The 13818-nt window shown below is 39.5% G+C and overlaps 1 protein-coding gene across 1 annotated transcript in view; it reads right to left on the bottom strand.

Annotated features, from left to right (window-relative positions):
* cacna1g (calcium channel, voltage-dependent, T type, alpha 1G subunit) overlaps window positions 1–13818 on the bottom strand; it is a 190942-nt gene that overhangs the window by 98357 nt on the left and 78767 nt on the right. Inside the window, exons 9-12 of the mRNA XM_042508301.1 lie at window positions 9329–9480; window positions 7279–7464; window positions 4114–4231; window positions 2311–2466 (exon numbers count right to left, since the gene is read on the bottom strand). Coding sequence (XP_042364235.1) covers window positions 2311–2466; window positions 4114–4231; window positions 7279–7464; window positions 9329–9480 — 612 coding nt within the window. The remainder of the gene's footprint in view (window positions 1–2310; window positions 2467–4113; window positions 4232–7278; window positions 7465–9328; window positions 9481–13818) is intronic.

The following is a 13818-nucleotide window of genomic DNA, read 5'->3' as shown; positions in this document are numbered from 1 at the left end:
GTGTGTAGCCTATGGGAGTGTGTATATGTATGTGTTTGAAGATTTCTTGGGCAGTTAGCATAGTAGAGTGGGTTTTTATAGCATATTTGCTAAAATAACAGCTGCCTGCTGCAGTTGAAAATGTGACTTTTTAACAAATAGATGAGGGTGAACACCAGCAAAGATGGAGGCCTGAAAACCAAAACAACAAGCTGAAAGATGCTAAAAAGTAAGCTCGTTTACCCTATGGCTAGCATTGTTTACCTAGTGTGTTGTTTGAAGATTTTTTGGGCAGTTGATTTTCTTAAGAAACAGCTGCTTGATGAAATTAAAAATAAGACTCTGATACATAGATGAGAAGGAACTGAAACAGCAAAGTTAGAGGTCGGAAAATCAAAACAAGCTGAAATTTAAAAAAAAAAAAATGTGTTAGTTTAACGAGCTTCAGCTTTGTTTGGCATTAGTGTCTTGTATCAAGATTTCTCACACAACTAGTATTGTAGAGTGGGTTTTTATAGCATATTTGCTAAAAAAAAAAAGAGCTGCCTGCTACAAATGAAAGTGAGACTATTAGAGAAATAGATGAGGTGAACTATAACAACAAAACTGGAGGCCAGAAAACCAAAAATAGCAAGATAAAAGATGCCTAGTTTACCTAGCTTCGTAGGGTTAGAGCCAGCCTCAAGTGGTCACTCGAGGAACTGCAGATTGTGGCACTTTAGTTTTGGCTTTATTTTTCAGGCTCGTATATTAGAGCTTTTTTAAATCATCATTCGAATCAAGACTTGTAGTACCGCAGGGAATAAAGTTCTCAAAACACAGGTGGGACTAAGCAACAATTAACAACATAAGCTATCCAGTTAGTTAACAGTCTGAGTGACTGTCTGAATCTGTCTTATACACACAGATATTGCACTAATCAATGTAAAGCACCAATACCTTGGACCACACTAATAAAAGGGGAATTATCACCTCAGAAAACAAATTAATTCTTATTTTATTTAATTACAATTTTGACCAAATCAGAATACAAGTCAAAACCACCAAGCATATATACACTGATTTTAGCTAAACCTTTTTTTTAACGTCAGTTGGACTTCAGAAACGCACTAATTTCAGTCTTGGCCCGCATGTAAAGCCTTCATCTTAAGCAGCTTTGGTCACTGTCTCCCACCTCCTATGTCATTCCAATCACCATAGTCATGCACCAGATATTTGTACAGCAGCAAAGTGCAATAGGAGGAGAAGCCCATTCAAATTAATCCATATTTTATGAGGCTGTCATCCTCGCTCCCCGCCACCCCTCGTCCGTCCTCTCTCCTCTCAGCCCAAGAGCCAGAGCGTCAGTGATCAAAGCATAGGTGCTGTCACTCCTTAAAGAAAGAGAAAGTGGGGGAGACAAGTAGAAAGCTAGAGATGGGCTGAATACTTGTGTGATTTACTCTCTCAATCACGCCTCGCCCTCTGTTCCTTTCTCTCTGTCGCCCTGTCTGTCTCAAATAAAGCCCTTTATGTTCCTGAAAAGGCTGAAAAGTGAAGAAAGGTCGCTCGATGAGTTTCAACTTCTTTGCTCCCCACGAAAATATTTTTTCCAAGCTGATGTCTCTGAACAGCTTCTTGTCCTTTTCTGTCTCGGTGAAGAATCACAAACATAGTGTGTCGGTGGAGAATTTCAGTTTTGTTTTATGATATAAAAGAGTTGCACTAAGGAGGGGGAAAGATCAGGGGAGCATGAGAAGAAGGTATCTGAGCATGAGGCTGATGAAACGGGATGTGGGTGATGTGGGCTGATGCACAGTCTAGTCTAGCGGACATAGTTTTCTTATGATGTGCTTTATGGCATGACTGCATTGGCAAATAAGCAGAACGATAATGAGGATGACTGCTGAGATAGTGGGAAAGAGTGGGAGGAGAAGAGGCTGACAGCGAGATGAAGATGAAGAGGAGAGGAAAAATGAAACGCTGCAACTAGTGTGCTCTCATGTCCTCACATAACCCGCTGCAGAGAGTGCAAAGAAAAGGTATAGGTTAATGCCTACAGCGTATGGATTTGTTATGTATGTGTGGGTGTCAACATCCATCCGACAGTGCTCTGTGTGCCTGCGCCGAAAAATAAGCACCTTATTGAACGATTTAACACTTTCACCCCGACAAAAATAATTTGAGTTAAGACCTGGAAGCAAGCCAGATCCCTGTGAAAGATTCAACAGGTTGACCTGCATTTATAAAAAGATATATAATCTCATCCCAGTGGCAGATTTCTTCAAATGCTTTTAGAAAAAGAGGATTTAAAGGTTGATTTTTGTGGACGTGTGACAAGCAACAGTGTACCTCGGTTTGGAAACCCTCAACCAAGATGGCCACCAGCAAGTTGAAGAGGACATAGTTGCCGAAGGTCATAAGTGCGATGAAGTAGAGGGCGGCTACAGGAGAAGTGGAAGCCATGCCGTTATATAACACCTTGTTCCAGTCTTCCTGGGTTAGGATCTGAAGATGAGAAGAAAAAAGTATTTATGGTTAAAGCATATAGTTAGGGCTGGCTCAGGCCCGCCTTGAACCAGCCCCTAGTTAGGCTGATATAGGCCGAGTCTGCCAGAGGGACTACTGTAATTTTACTGTTTTGATGAGGTCTGTACACACATCAGTTGTATGTCTACCATTTTCACACCCGTTAATTTTTTTTTTGGGGGGGGGGGGGTCAAAGGACAGAGGGATGTTGTATGTTGCAAAGCTTTCTAAGGCCAATTGTGACTGAACTGAAAATCATCTAATAATTGACTCCTCCCTAAGCTCTGTCCCCCTTTTTAAGTTTGTCGCTTTCCGTTCTGAAAAGCCACATATGCCGTATAAAGATGTCACACATGTTGATCAGTAAGTTTGTTTGTGTTAATGTGTAGCTTTTCTGTTTAAAAGGGTTAGTTCACACAATCAAACAAACTAGATGGGAGTAGTAGACCAGCAGCTCCTGTGTTCAGAGAGGTAAAATGACTGTTTTTGCCAATGGAGTATGGCTTTGAAAACAGCAGATTTAGCATAGAGTTTCACATTTTGCTCAGTTTCCCTGCATCAAGGGCTGTCCGCTTGAGAAGTACTTGAGCATACAACCCCTTTTACCTAAAATTCAGCAAGAATTTTGTCAGTTTCGTTCACCAGAGGTATGTGAGAAAAACAGGAGCACAAATTTACAGCTGTATATTACTTAAACTGGCCGTCTGAGTATTACACTGACTATGGTACAAGTACCTCATGCAACCCAACTTTAAAAGATCCGAACTATGCCTTTAAAGTTTCAGAGCAATGACCGGACAGTTACTGTTCAGGGAAACAATCCTGTCATATTTCAGAGGTTATGTTGTGATGAAGTTCCTGATGAGTGCCTCCCTTTCATTTCTGTGTCAACATGAAGGCATTTCTGTGCACCACACATTTTTCATTTGGAAGGAAACCACACTGGAATGTAAAAGCTTTCATGACTATGTAGACTGGATCAGTGACGCTACATTAAACCGTCCATGAATAACATCATAAGAACAGACGTGTCAGTACAATGTTCTATGCAGCGAGACATGCTGACACTTTACCTTGTCCCTGATCAGATGTTTCACTGAATTATAAATGGCTACTATATTAAGGGTGATAAATACTATACAGATAGATAATAAATGAATGGCTGGACCCAGCGGAAGGCTTAATCACAGATCCAAGACGACATAACGCAGGAGGCAGGTCTACTTAACCTTTGTAAGATACTTGGAAATGGAAATTAGACAGAGTGGAAGAAAATGAGAGAGATAGGCAGCAAGGGAAAGTGAGGAGGAATATTAAATATCATGTATTTTATTTATTCAGGAGGAAATTCTCTTTTCAGCCGCTGAACAGGGACAAGTTCAGTCAGCACCAATGAAGCAGGAAGATGTTGGTTGCTTGAGGGCACCTCAGCAGCCAAGTTTGATAACACGGGAAGTGCAAGCATCCAGATGGTAGATAAACTTGCATACCTTAAGATCATCCTGCTGCATAATTTTTACTATCTCAACACACTAAAGTTAGACATAAAGCTAAAGCTAAATTAGCCATAACACAATGAAATGTGAACAGACTAAAAAAAAAAAAAAAACAAAAGTAAATGCTCACCTGGAAGACAGTCACTATGGCCCACAGAAGAGAGTCAAAGTTCTTCCTGTCTGGCAGAGTGTCTCCTCCGTCCCTCTCGGACCCAAACTTACAACCAAACAGATGCATCCCCAGGATACTGACACAGGACGAGGCAGAGAATAGGAGAAAACAAACAGGAAACTGAGGGGTAAATGTTTACATCAGGCCAACCAATGAGATACAGTACAAATAAACAGAAATAAACACACTTGTTTTGACTCCACCATACTGATTATACCTGCTGCTAGCAAGACAGCCGAGACACAATGTACCGAACATGAATGGTAATTACTGCCCAGGGGACTGACATACAAAAGCATAAATAGAAGTGTTCACAACTTAGTTTTGTGAGCAAAAAAAGTAGAAAAGTAAACAAAAACACCACATATGGAGTACTGTCACTCAGGAAATAAACAGTCATTGGTTCATTGGCCCATGATGCATTGAGGCACCAATGCTGCCAAGGGGAGTGGGAGTGGAAATGGAGTGCCTATGCCAGGTTGAGTTCAGCACCATGGAGAGCGTCACAAGCCGTGGCAATGACACCTCATTCAAACAAATGAGGATCCCTGGCAACAAGAAACAAAGGCACAAATTCATCCAAATAAAAGCTACTTCCACTGCTTTTGAAATTAGACATTTAACATTTAACACCTGAACTGACATCAGTTTTTCTGGAAAAACATCATGAGCGTTTCTTGCCAAGTTGGTCATTGCCTTTTTCCCAAAAAAATTCAAACCATTTTGCTCAGGTTTCAAAGGGTTAAATAGCTTGTGAAAGGCATCTGAACGCAAGAAGGGTGATTCTGATTCAAAAAAGAAAGAAAGAAAGAAAGAAGAAGAAAAAGAACGTTAGTTTAACGCTAAATACAGTCAGACAGTTTATGGGGGGTGTTATTATCATGAAGCAGCAGTGAGCGTGCAGCACTGCAATCTGTCTTTTATTCATAAACACAGACAGTGAAGCTCAACTGGAGCTGAGGGATCAATGAACAGGCCTCTGCTGTGTCAACTTGGCAACTCTTCACTCAAATCACAGGCTGTTTATATATGCATATACAAGGGCCTTGGAATTCTATGTGTGTTTGTGTTTGTGAGAGTGGACTTAAGTGCATGTGTCTCCTCCATACGTGCACTCACACATACACGCATCCAAACAAGCTGCTGAAAAGAAGCAGCACATGCTCAGATGCACCTAATGCAAATTATTAACATGGAGTTAAAATGCAGCTGCCAGAACAAGAGGAGGCCAGTTAATGACAATATTGTTCCCACTAATGCAGTCGCTTAAAGCTCCAGTCACTATAACCATGCTGAAATAATCTGTAAAAAAAACATAGTTTTGTTGGAAGATGTTTGATGTTGGAGACATTTAAAGCCTCTGAAAACTTGCTTTTTCAAACAGCTTCTTACTGCGACCGATGGCGTTGAACATTAACACAGTATTTTCTGGCAAAATTGGGCGTTTTTTCTTTTCTTTTTACATTAAAGATTTAGTTCATCATCATCATTTAGTTATTAATATCGAATGTTATAGAGAAATACCTTGGAAGTGAAGTTAAGTTTCCAAGGGATTTAATGGAAATTATCCATTTTGGAACAAAGTCAGTTCTACAGTTAGATAAAAAGAGGGTCTTTTTCAAAAGTAGTCCCTTGAATAACACATATTTTATCAACAAAGCCCCCAAAAAATAAAAAAATAAAAAATAAATCAACTGCATTTTGTCTTTGATGATCGGCTGTGTGTTTCTTCAATCCAACCGCCAGAATAAATGTTGCACTATGCTTTCCTGTAAACCACAAACAAGTCACACTTGTGTGTTTTATATATAGCGAATATGTTGAAACTTTGTGTCTCTTTACTTTATAATTCTATGTTGTAAAAACACTGGTTAATGTGTGGTAAGGTTTAGACAAAAACAGTTATGGTCAGAAAAACATCATATTTTGGCCTCAAACACCCCGTCTGTTTACTACAAACATGGCTGGACATGTACCTAACTTTAGTTAAAATATTACCTGCTTTGTTGGTGCGAAGTGGACTAAACATGTCCTGACCAGTTGTTAAAAAATGTCTGCTTCTATTGCTAAAATTACCACAAAAAATTATATACCTATCATTTAAATATATCATCTGTTTGTTTCCTTAAATACCACTGAAAATGTCCTGACCTGTTGCTAAAAAATGCCTGCTTCTGTTGCTACAAACATGGCTTAAAAATGCCCCAACCTGTCATTAAAAAAAATACCTGCTTTTGCTGCACAAACATGGCTAAAAATGTCTTAACCTGTTGCTAAAAAATACCCACTTTGTATCTACAAACATGGCTACAAATATCCTGACTTGTTGTCAAAAATATGCACTTTTGTCGCTACACACATGGCTGAAAATGTCCCAGCCTGATGTAAAAAAATACCTACTTTTGTCGTTACATACACAGGTGAAAATTTCCCAACCTTTCACAACAAACAAAAACAAAAGAAATGGCTGAAAATGTCCTGACCCATCGTGAAAAATGACCAGCTTTTGTTGGTCTCTAACCGTGATCTGCTGCCATTTACTGCCTGGCAGCAGTCTCACCTAAATGTCACACTATCCACCATCTCCTGTTCTTCCTGATGAGAAATGAACATTAAGTACATGAAATATGAACCGCATCATTCGTATAAAACATACAACTGTAACATATCTGTGGTTTGCAGAGACACGCAATGCCAACATTTTATTCTTGACACTGGGCTACACTGGATTTTGTTGAGCTCAGCCACAGGCCTAATCAGGCAGAAAGAAAGATTGCTGACAAAACCCAGAAATCACTTAGTCTCGTCACCTTATCGACTGATCTTCCTGTCACATGTCTGCACTGGTCACTGCTTCTTTCTGCTCCTCGCTTGCCATATGCACTGATCTACCAATTTACTTTCATTCCACACCTCTGTGCTCTCAGCTCCATCTGCAGAACTTGCTTCATGGTCACTGATCAAACTCTATTTTAGTTTACCCCATCTGTTTTTTATTTTAACTCTCTTTGATGTCGTTTCTCCATCAGCAGCAAGAACTACAGGGTTCATTTTTTCATGAGATTCTAAGATCGATACATATATATTTTGCAGGGTGAGGCAGCTCACACTCCCTCTGCCTACCTAAAGATGAAGATAAAGAGCATGAGCAGCATGCAGAAGGTGGCCACGTTGTCCATAGTCTTCATCAGCACCACCAGCTGCCTCTGCAGGGCCGGCATGAAGCGGACCAGCTTCAGCACCCTCATCAGCCGGAAGGTCCTCAGCACCGACAGACCGCCACCCTGCTGACCCACGATCTCCCACACACTGTGCAAACACACACACACACACGTATGCATTCCCATTAGAATCAACATCTTCAAACTGTGAATAGTCCTGATAAATAAACTCAGATCTAAAAAGATCTTCAGCTTGATTTCATTTTCACTTTTTTTTAATCATGATGTGCTTAGAACTAACATGTTCAATAAATGTTTGAGCACTGTTAGCAGCATTTACAACATTGTGACAGGGAGTCGCACATTGCTTATTAATACTTCATGAAACTTTTATCATTTATATCTACTTGACTGAATCATTAAAGCAGTGTTATTTGATTCTTTTGGCCATTTCGGGGCAGAACAACAGGCTGTAAACACAACAAGCAAACAGTTGTCTATTTAAACATCGAAAAGATAGGGAGCAACATTAAAGGCAGACTTCACCCCCATGAGCATTTGTATATCAATGACTCACCCTGTGGATTGATGAGTTTGTGAAGAAAACTATTTTCTCGCATGCCTCGACAGCAAACAAAGAACTCCAAAACTCTTTGATCAAATCTTGATGAATTGAAGTCATTGGGGTCCACGTTTAACAACAGAAAAACTATATCTAAACATCCGTTCACAAACTCACACACCTCGTGCAGTTTAATCCAAGTCTTATTTATCCAGTTTTATTCACAAAAAGACCCCTTCTGACAGGAAACTGATCTTAAAGTGAAACTTATCTATAATCTCTTTAAAGCCAGACCCCATTGAGAAAAACACTAATTTACCTCACTGAGCACGGGAGCAACTGGTTTGCCTCTGCTTCTATTATCATGCAGCAGTTGTGGTTATTGCATGGCTTTGGTGTTTTAAAGGACCAGTTTGAATTCACCAAAGTCACACAAGAACACAAACAAACTAACAATCGAGGTAGCAGCACAACAGCAAGCCCTTGTTTGGAAAGGTAAAATTACTGTTTTTTTTCAATGGAGTCTGGCTTTGAAGAGAGCATAGATAAGCTTCACTTTTAGTTCAGTTCCCTGTCAGAAAGGGCTGCGTGGGAAGTACTAAGCATACTGGATAAATAAAACTTGCATTATACTGCACAAGTTGTGTGAGACTTTGTAGTTTTGCTGTTTATAAACATAGACTGTTTTACTTCAATTCATCAAGAATTGTCTCAGTTTTTGGACTCTTTAGTTCACTGGAAGAACATGAAAAAAACCCCATCAGGGATTGAATTCAGTGTAACACAGGGTGAGTAACTGATATACAAAAGGTTATTTCGGGGATAAAGTATTCACTCAATATTATTTGGAGTCATGTTTCTGGCCACCTGGTAAATGTAAGCCCAATATTAACTCTTCTTTAAGCTCTGTTTTGGTCTCCACCTACTCCTGAAGGAAATGTCCTTCTGAATGCACAACTATATTTACCACCTAGCTGCTAACTTTGTAGTTTCCTCACTCCCATAATAACATATCTTATTACTAAGGCAAATATAAAGCATTCATGATTAACACTGTACACTATTTGTACATAGTCAAAACATTTTTAACTGAAAAACTAAAAAAAATCCAGCAAACAGCAAAAGTGAAGCATTTTTTGGAAGAAGAGGAGCCATTACTTATACACTGCACAACCAGACAACACAATATTTGCAGTTTTTGAGGACTCTGTTTACTCCCCACATTGGAATAGTGATGGCACATTGTTTTGAAGGGCTGGAAAGTTAACATGACTGTACAACAGTTGTTATATCTTTATTGTATAACAATGATCATGGGTATATACCACCTTTAGGTTATGTGTACCCAATGGTATTCTGTTAAAAACAGAAACAGAGAGCAGGGAAAAAAAGGACTGCGTATCATTTAGTGAGAAATTCTATCGTTAAAAAGTCCTGCTCTGCAGCTCACCTGATCACCACGATAATGCCGTCGAATATATTGTAGGGGTTCTTGATGTAGCCGAAGGGCCCGTAGACCAAAACTTTCAACAGCATCTCCAGAGAAAACAGGCTGGTAAACACGATGTTACTGATCTCCAATGCATTGGTCAACTCGTCAGGCTGGCAACGGAGACACAGAGAAACACAAAGAGAGGACAGGTTAACCCTTTAACACCTGGATCACCATCAGGTTTCTTGTGCCCTAATCAGACGCCTTTAACTAGCATGTAAATCTCTAAAACCGGAAAACATGGGTTTGATTTCTTTCAAAAACACTGGAAAAAAATAATGAGCAACTTGCAAAAACTGCAAACTGCAAAAACTAAGTAAAAGGTGATGAGGAAATAATTTTAAAAATTAGCTGGGGAAATTATAAGTTTGAAAATTAAGAAAATTATGAAAAATGAGGAGCAAATGTCCAGAAAAGCATATTTATAATTCTCTTATGTATTTAAAATTATGTCAGAGTTTAAAAATATAGATGTTGTATGTATTTTCATGTTATTTTCTTGTAGCTTGTTAATAATTTTGTGCTATTTTTTTGTTGTTATTTTGTGCTAACTTTTCTTAATAAGTTGCTTGTTGACCTCTTACCATGATTTTGAAAGAAATCAAGCTTATTTGCCCAGGTTTCAAGGGGCATATGCATAACTGTGACCCACTTTTGTATAAACCTTGTATCTCCAACCTGTAAAACTTTCAGGAGCTGAGAAATTTGCCTTCTTTTCAGCCCAACCGGCAGCAGTTTGAACCTGGATGTGCATGTATGACAGTTTTTTATATGATGACAGCAACAACACCTGCTGTGACAGTGACTTTGCAAATGGCTAAATTCAATTCAAAACTGTCCTTTCACACTCAAATACAATATGCACACTTTATCTCGCACCAGGACACACATGGATCACAATGCGGCGGCTGACTATGCCTGGGGCGCCTGCTCAAAGCTCATCAGAGAATTGGACTGCCACTCACATCTAGATCAAACAACTGGTGTGTGTACAGTACGTGTTTGTGTGCCAGAAAAAACAGAAGAAAACAGGCGATGCAGACAGACAAGAGAAAGAACACGGGCCCAAAGATAAAAGGCGCGGCACATCTAAATGTGACACAGTATGTAAATCAGACATCTATAGCGAGTATCCGTAATTATTGGCTGGGAAAAAAGAGCCGGTGGGAGCGCTGTTATGTGTCTGTGGGCTGCGTAACACCCCAGACAAGCTTCATGAGGCCTTTCATCTCCATGCAATAAACAGTTTACACAACTCCAACATGGTGTCATACACACACATTACACTGACATGGCACAGAGGATGGAAGGTGTCGGAGGGCCCGATCTCTGTTTGTGTGTTCTCCATCATAAAACTGTAAGCGAATGTGTGCATGTATGTATGTGACTGCCTATATCTCAGTTTCAATATCCCTCTGTGTGTATAAATAGAGTCGCCGTCCCGGCAGAAACGTTATCCCCAGGGTGAACCGGGAGGTAATGTAATGTAATGTAAACATTTTGTGTCATTAAGGCCTGTCCTGGTGGGCCGCCACTAATCTCTATACACCACCAGTGTTTAAGCGGCCATTACTCAACACCAGCATGGATACACAGAGAAAAGAATACAGAGATTAACATCACCAGTTGAATAACAGCTCCTCGTGCTGCATTACGGCACCAGTTTGTCTAGAGCACTCCTGCAACAGTGACACAAAAGTCAGATATCTATTATGAAATATTGTTATAGTGTTGTAACACTGCTTTCAAGTCATATGGGAAAAATGGCTGCTCCAGTATCCCCGCTTTAAAGCAATAAACACTCAGAATGGAAGCTAAGCTTTTATCAGGCACATAATGTCTATTACTATTTTTCTTTCAAAAAGAAAATATAGTACCAACAGTTAAGTGTGACAAATGATTTTCGGAGTAATGCTTATTCGCATGCAGGCAGAGTTAGATGATACTATTAATACCTGTCTGTTAAATGCTAGCTTAACTGCAGTAACCAGGTACACGAGCTCCATGAAAATGAGGAATTGTTTTTTTACTTTAATTTTTGTCTATTTTAAAGGGAAGGTATAACAGGTTAATAGTTGAAATTTGAACTCCCGGTTGTTTTCTACGCGTTTGCAGTCTTGAGGCTAAGCTATGGTAACTGTCAGTGGTGTCAAGCAACAAAGTCATGGTACTTTGTTACAATACTTAAGAATATCTGTACTTTACGTGTTTTTTAAAATATTTCTGTCAACTTTTAGTTTTACCACACTACATTTGATAAATAAAATGTTAACTTTTACCCCAAAGCATTTTCCCTTGGCTTTTTATGGAGGAAGGGAGCAAGTGAGGAGGGGATGGACAGATGATTGCAAGAAGGGAGGGGAGAAAAAACTGGATTTTGTTCTTCGAATCCTTTACATTGTTTTTCTTCTTTTCAGTGTTGCAAAGGCTTATTATTGCATTATTAAGGACACAGACGATTAAAGTGACAGATGGGTGCCATCCCTTTATAAGTCGCCACTATGGCAACAACTTTGGTAAGTTAATGGCTTAATATAGCCATAGCTGTCGCTATTTCAGTGTGTCTTCAGCTCATGAAAGTTATTTGTAATGTATTGGTCTCTAATAAATTAGCATTTGGTTGTACTAAAATACCTACTAAAGAATTGCAGGTTCCGTTTTCCTGGAAAATACATTGTGTTTTGATGGTTTCAAGCAGTTTTTTGGTAACGAAAATAGGCATCAGTTAACCATAGTTGCCTATAAATAAACCCTGCTTACAAAGCTAGCAGAAGGCAGAAGTTTTATCCACCACATTGTCAGAATATGTCTCCAAAAATCCTAGATACCAACACCCAAAATGCCAAACTTGGTGCTTCAAAACAAGAGACAAATGGGTATTTCACAGTGGCTACATCCATTATTCTATACAATGTATTGCGCTAACATCTTCCAAACCAAAGAACAGAGAATTGTGGATCATAACATACACAAATGTAGCGTGACTTCATTTTTGCTCAGGAGGCCATTACTCCACTACATTATTACAGAGTTAAATAGCAGTTTTCTGATATGTTAATGCTTTAAACAACTCCTTTAATGGGCAGACAAGCTAAGACAATTTGTGTACGCCAACTGTATTCAAGAATGTGTTACCACCCTGTCACGTAAGTTTGTACAGGTGCAAAACAACACATTCCCGATCACAACCAACCACACCCACCAGAAACACTCACTGTGGAAAGAGGTGCAACAGCATTCAAACTTTCAACCTAACAGGGCAGTGAAACAACGGTTCTCAGCTTCGTGTTAAGTCACTCTTTAATTACTTCACTTTCCAAACTTTCCAAAACTTAGATGCTAAAACTTAAAATGGGTCATTCACTATGTGTTCAGTGTAAGCACAGTCAAAACCAACCACTGTCTACAGAAAACTTCAATAAGAGCATCCTGACAGCGTATCTGAGTTTGAACAAGTCAACACTTACAAGTCATTGCTGAGTATTAAGTCATTACTCCCATAAGACTGGGATGCAGCATTCGGCCCTGAGGCGGCAAAGAGGGTCCAGCAACACCAAGATTTATTATTGCAACATCATTTAGAGCCTGAAGCTTCAAACCTGAATTGGCTTATGATAACCACACTTGTTGTCAGGGCTACTTTTAATAAGACCTCATACCTAAATGACAAAATAGCCTGTTTCCAGAGTGACCCATATGACCTTTATGGAATTTATTCCTACTAGCGTTTTTTTGATTTGTTACGTTTAGGTGAATAAAAGTACTTTGTAAACATTGGGATCATGGTTAAAAGAAACCAGTGACAACTGGTGGTAAGGAGACAAATTAAGACAATTTCTATGTCCAGCTATCCAACCTGACAGGGCTGGAGGAACCCGCCAGGAGCCCTGGGGCAACAAGGAGCTGTGAACCATCCGGTTCTTGCCTCTCACTATTGTGTAGGTCTTGCAGGTTTGGCTCCACTGCCACAAATATCTGAATATTTGTGATAAAATATAACTATAAAATATAACTATGGACTTAACTCTGGACAATCAGGGGTCAGGTAATGTCAGCAATAACTTGTATATTTTGTACTTTGCAGGATTATAGGATCAAAGTCTGATTAAAATTTAAAATAAAATAGTGTTGGGGCTTGTTCCCTTGAATGAAAAAGTCATTCATGACATAATTCAAAAAGCTCAGTGGGATTACTCCGGCTGCAACAGCAATTTGCAACATATAGCGAATGTCAGTCAAGGGTGTAAACTGGAGAAAACAATGGCCCCTTCCTACTTCAGGCGCCTTTGCACAGACCTCACCTTTCTTTGACCTCATCCTTCATTGTGATGTCAAATACAAACCCAAGGATATAAAGTGTGTGTGTGTGTGTGTGTGTGTGGGAGGGGGGGGGGGGGGGGGGGTACTGTTCTTGAATGAACTATAGCCAATGATGGTCAGCAGCTGTA

This window comes from Plectropomus leopardus, chromosome 19 (assembly GCF_008729295.1).
Source record: "Plectropomus leopardus isolate mb chromosome 19, YSFRI_Pleo_2.0, whole genome shotgun sequence".
In the NCBI taxonomy this organism is placed as follows: domain Eukaryota; kingdom Metazoa; phylum Chordata; class Actinopteri; order Perciformes; family Serranidae; genus Plectropomus; species Plectropomus leopardus.
The sequence above is the reverse complement of the archived record's forward strand: the minus strand, read 5'-3'. Positions and strand labels throughout refer to the sequence as shown.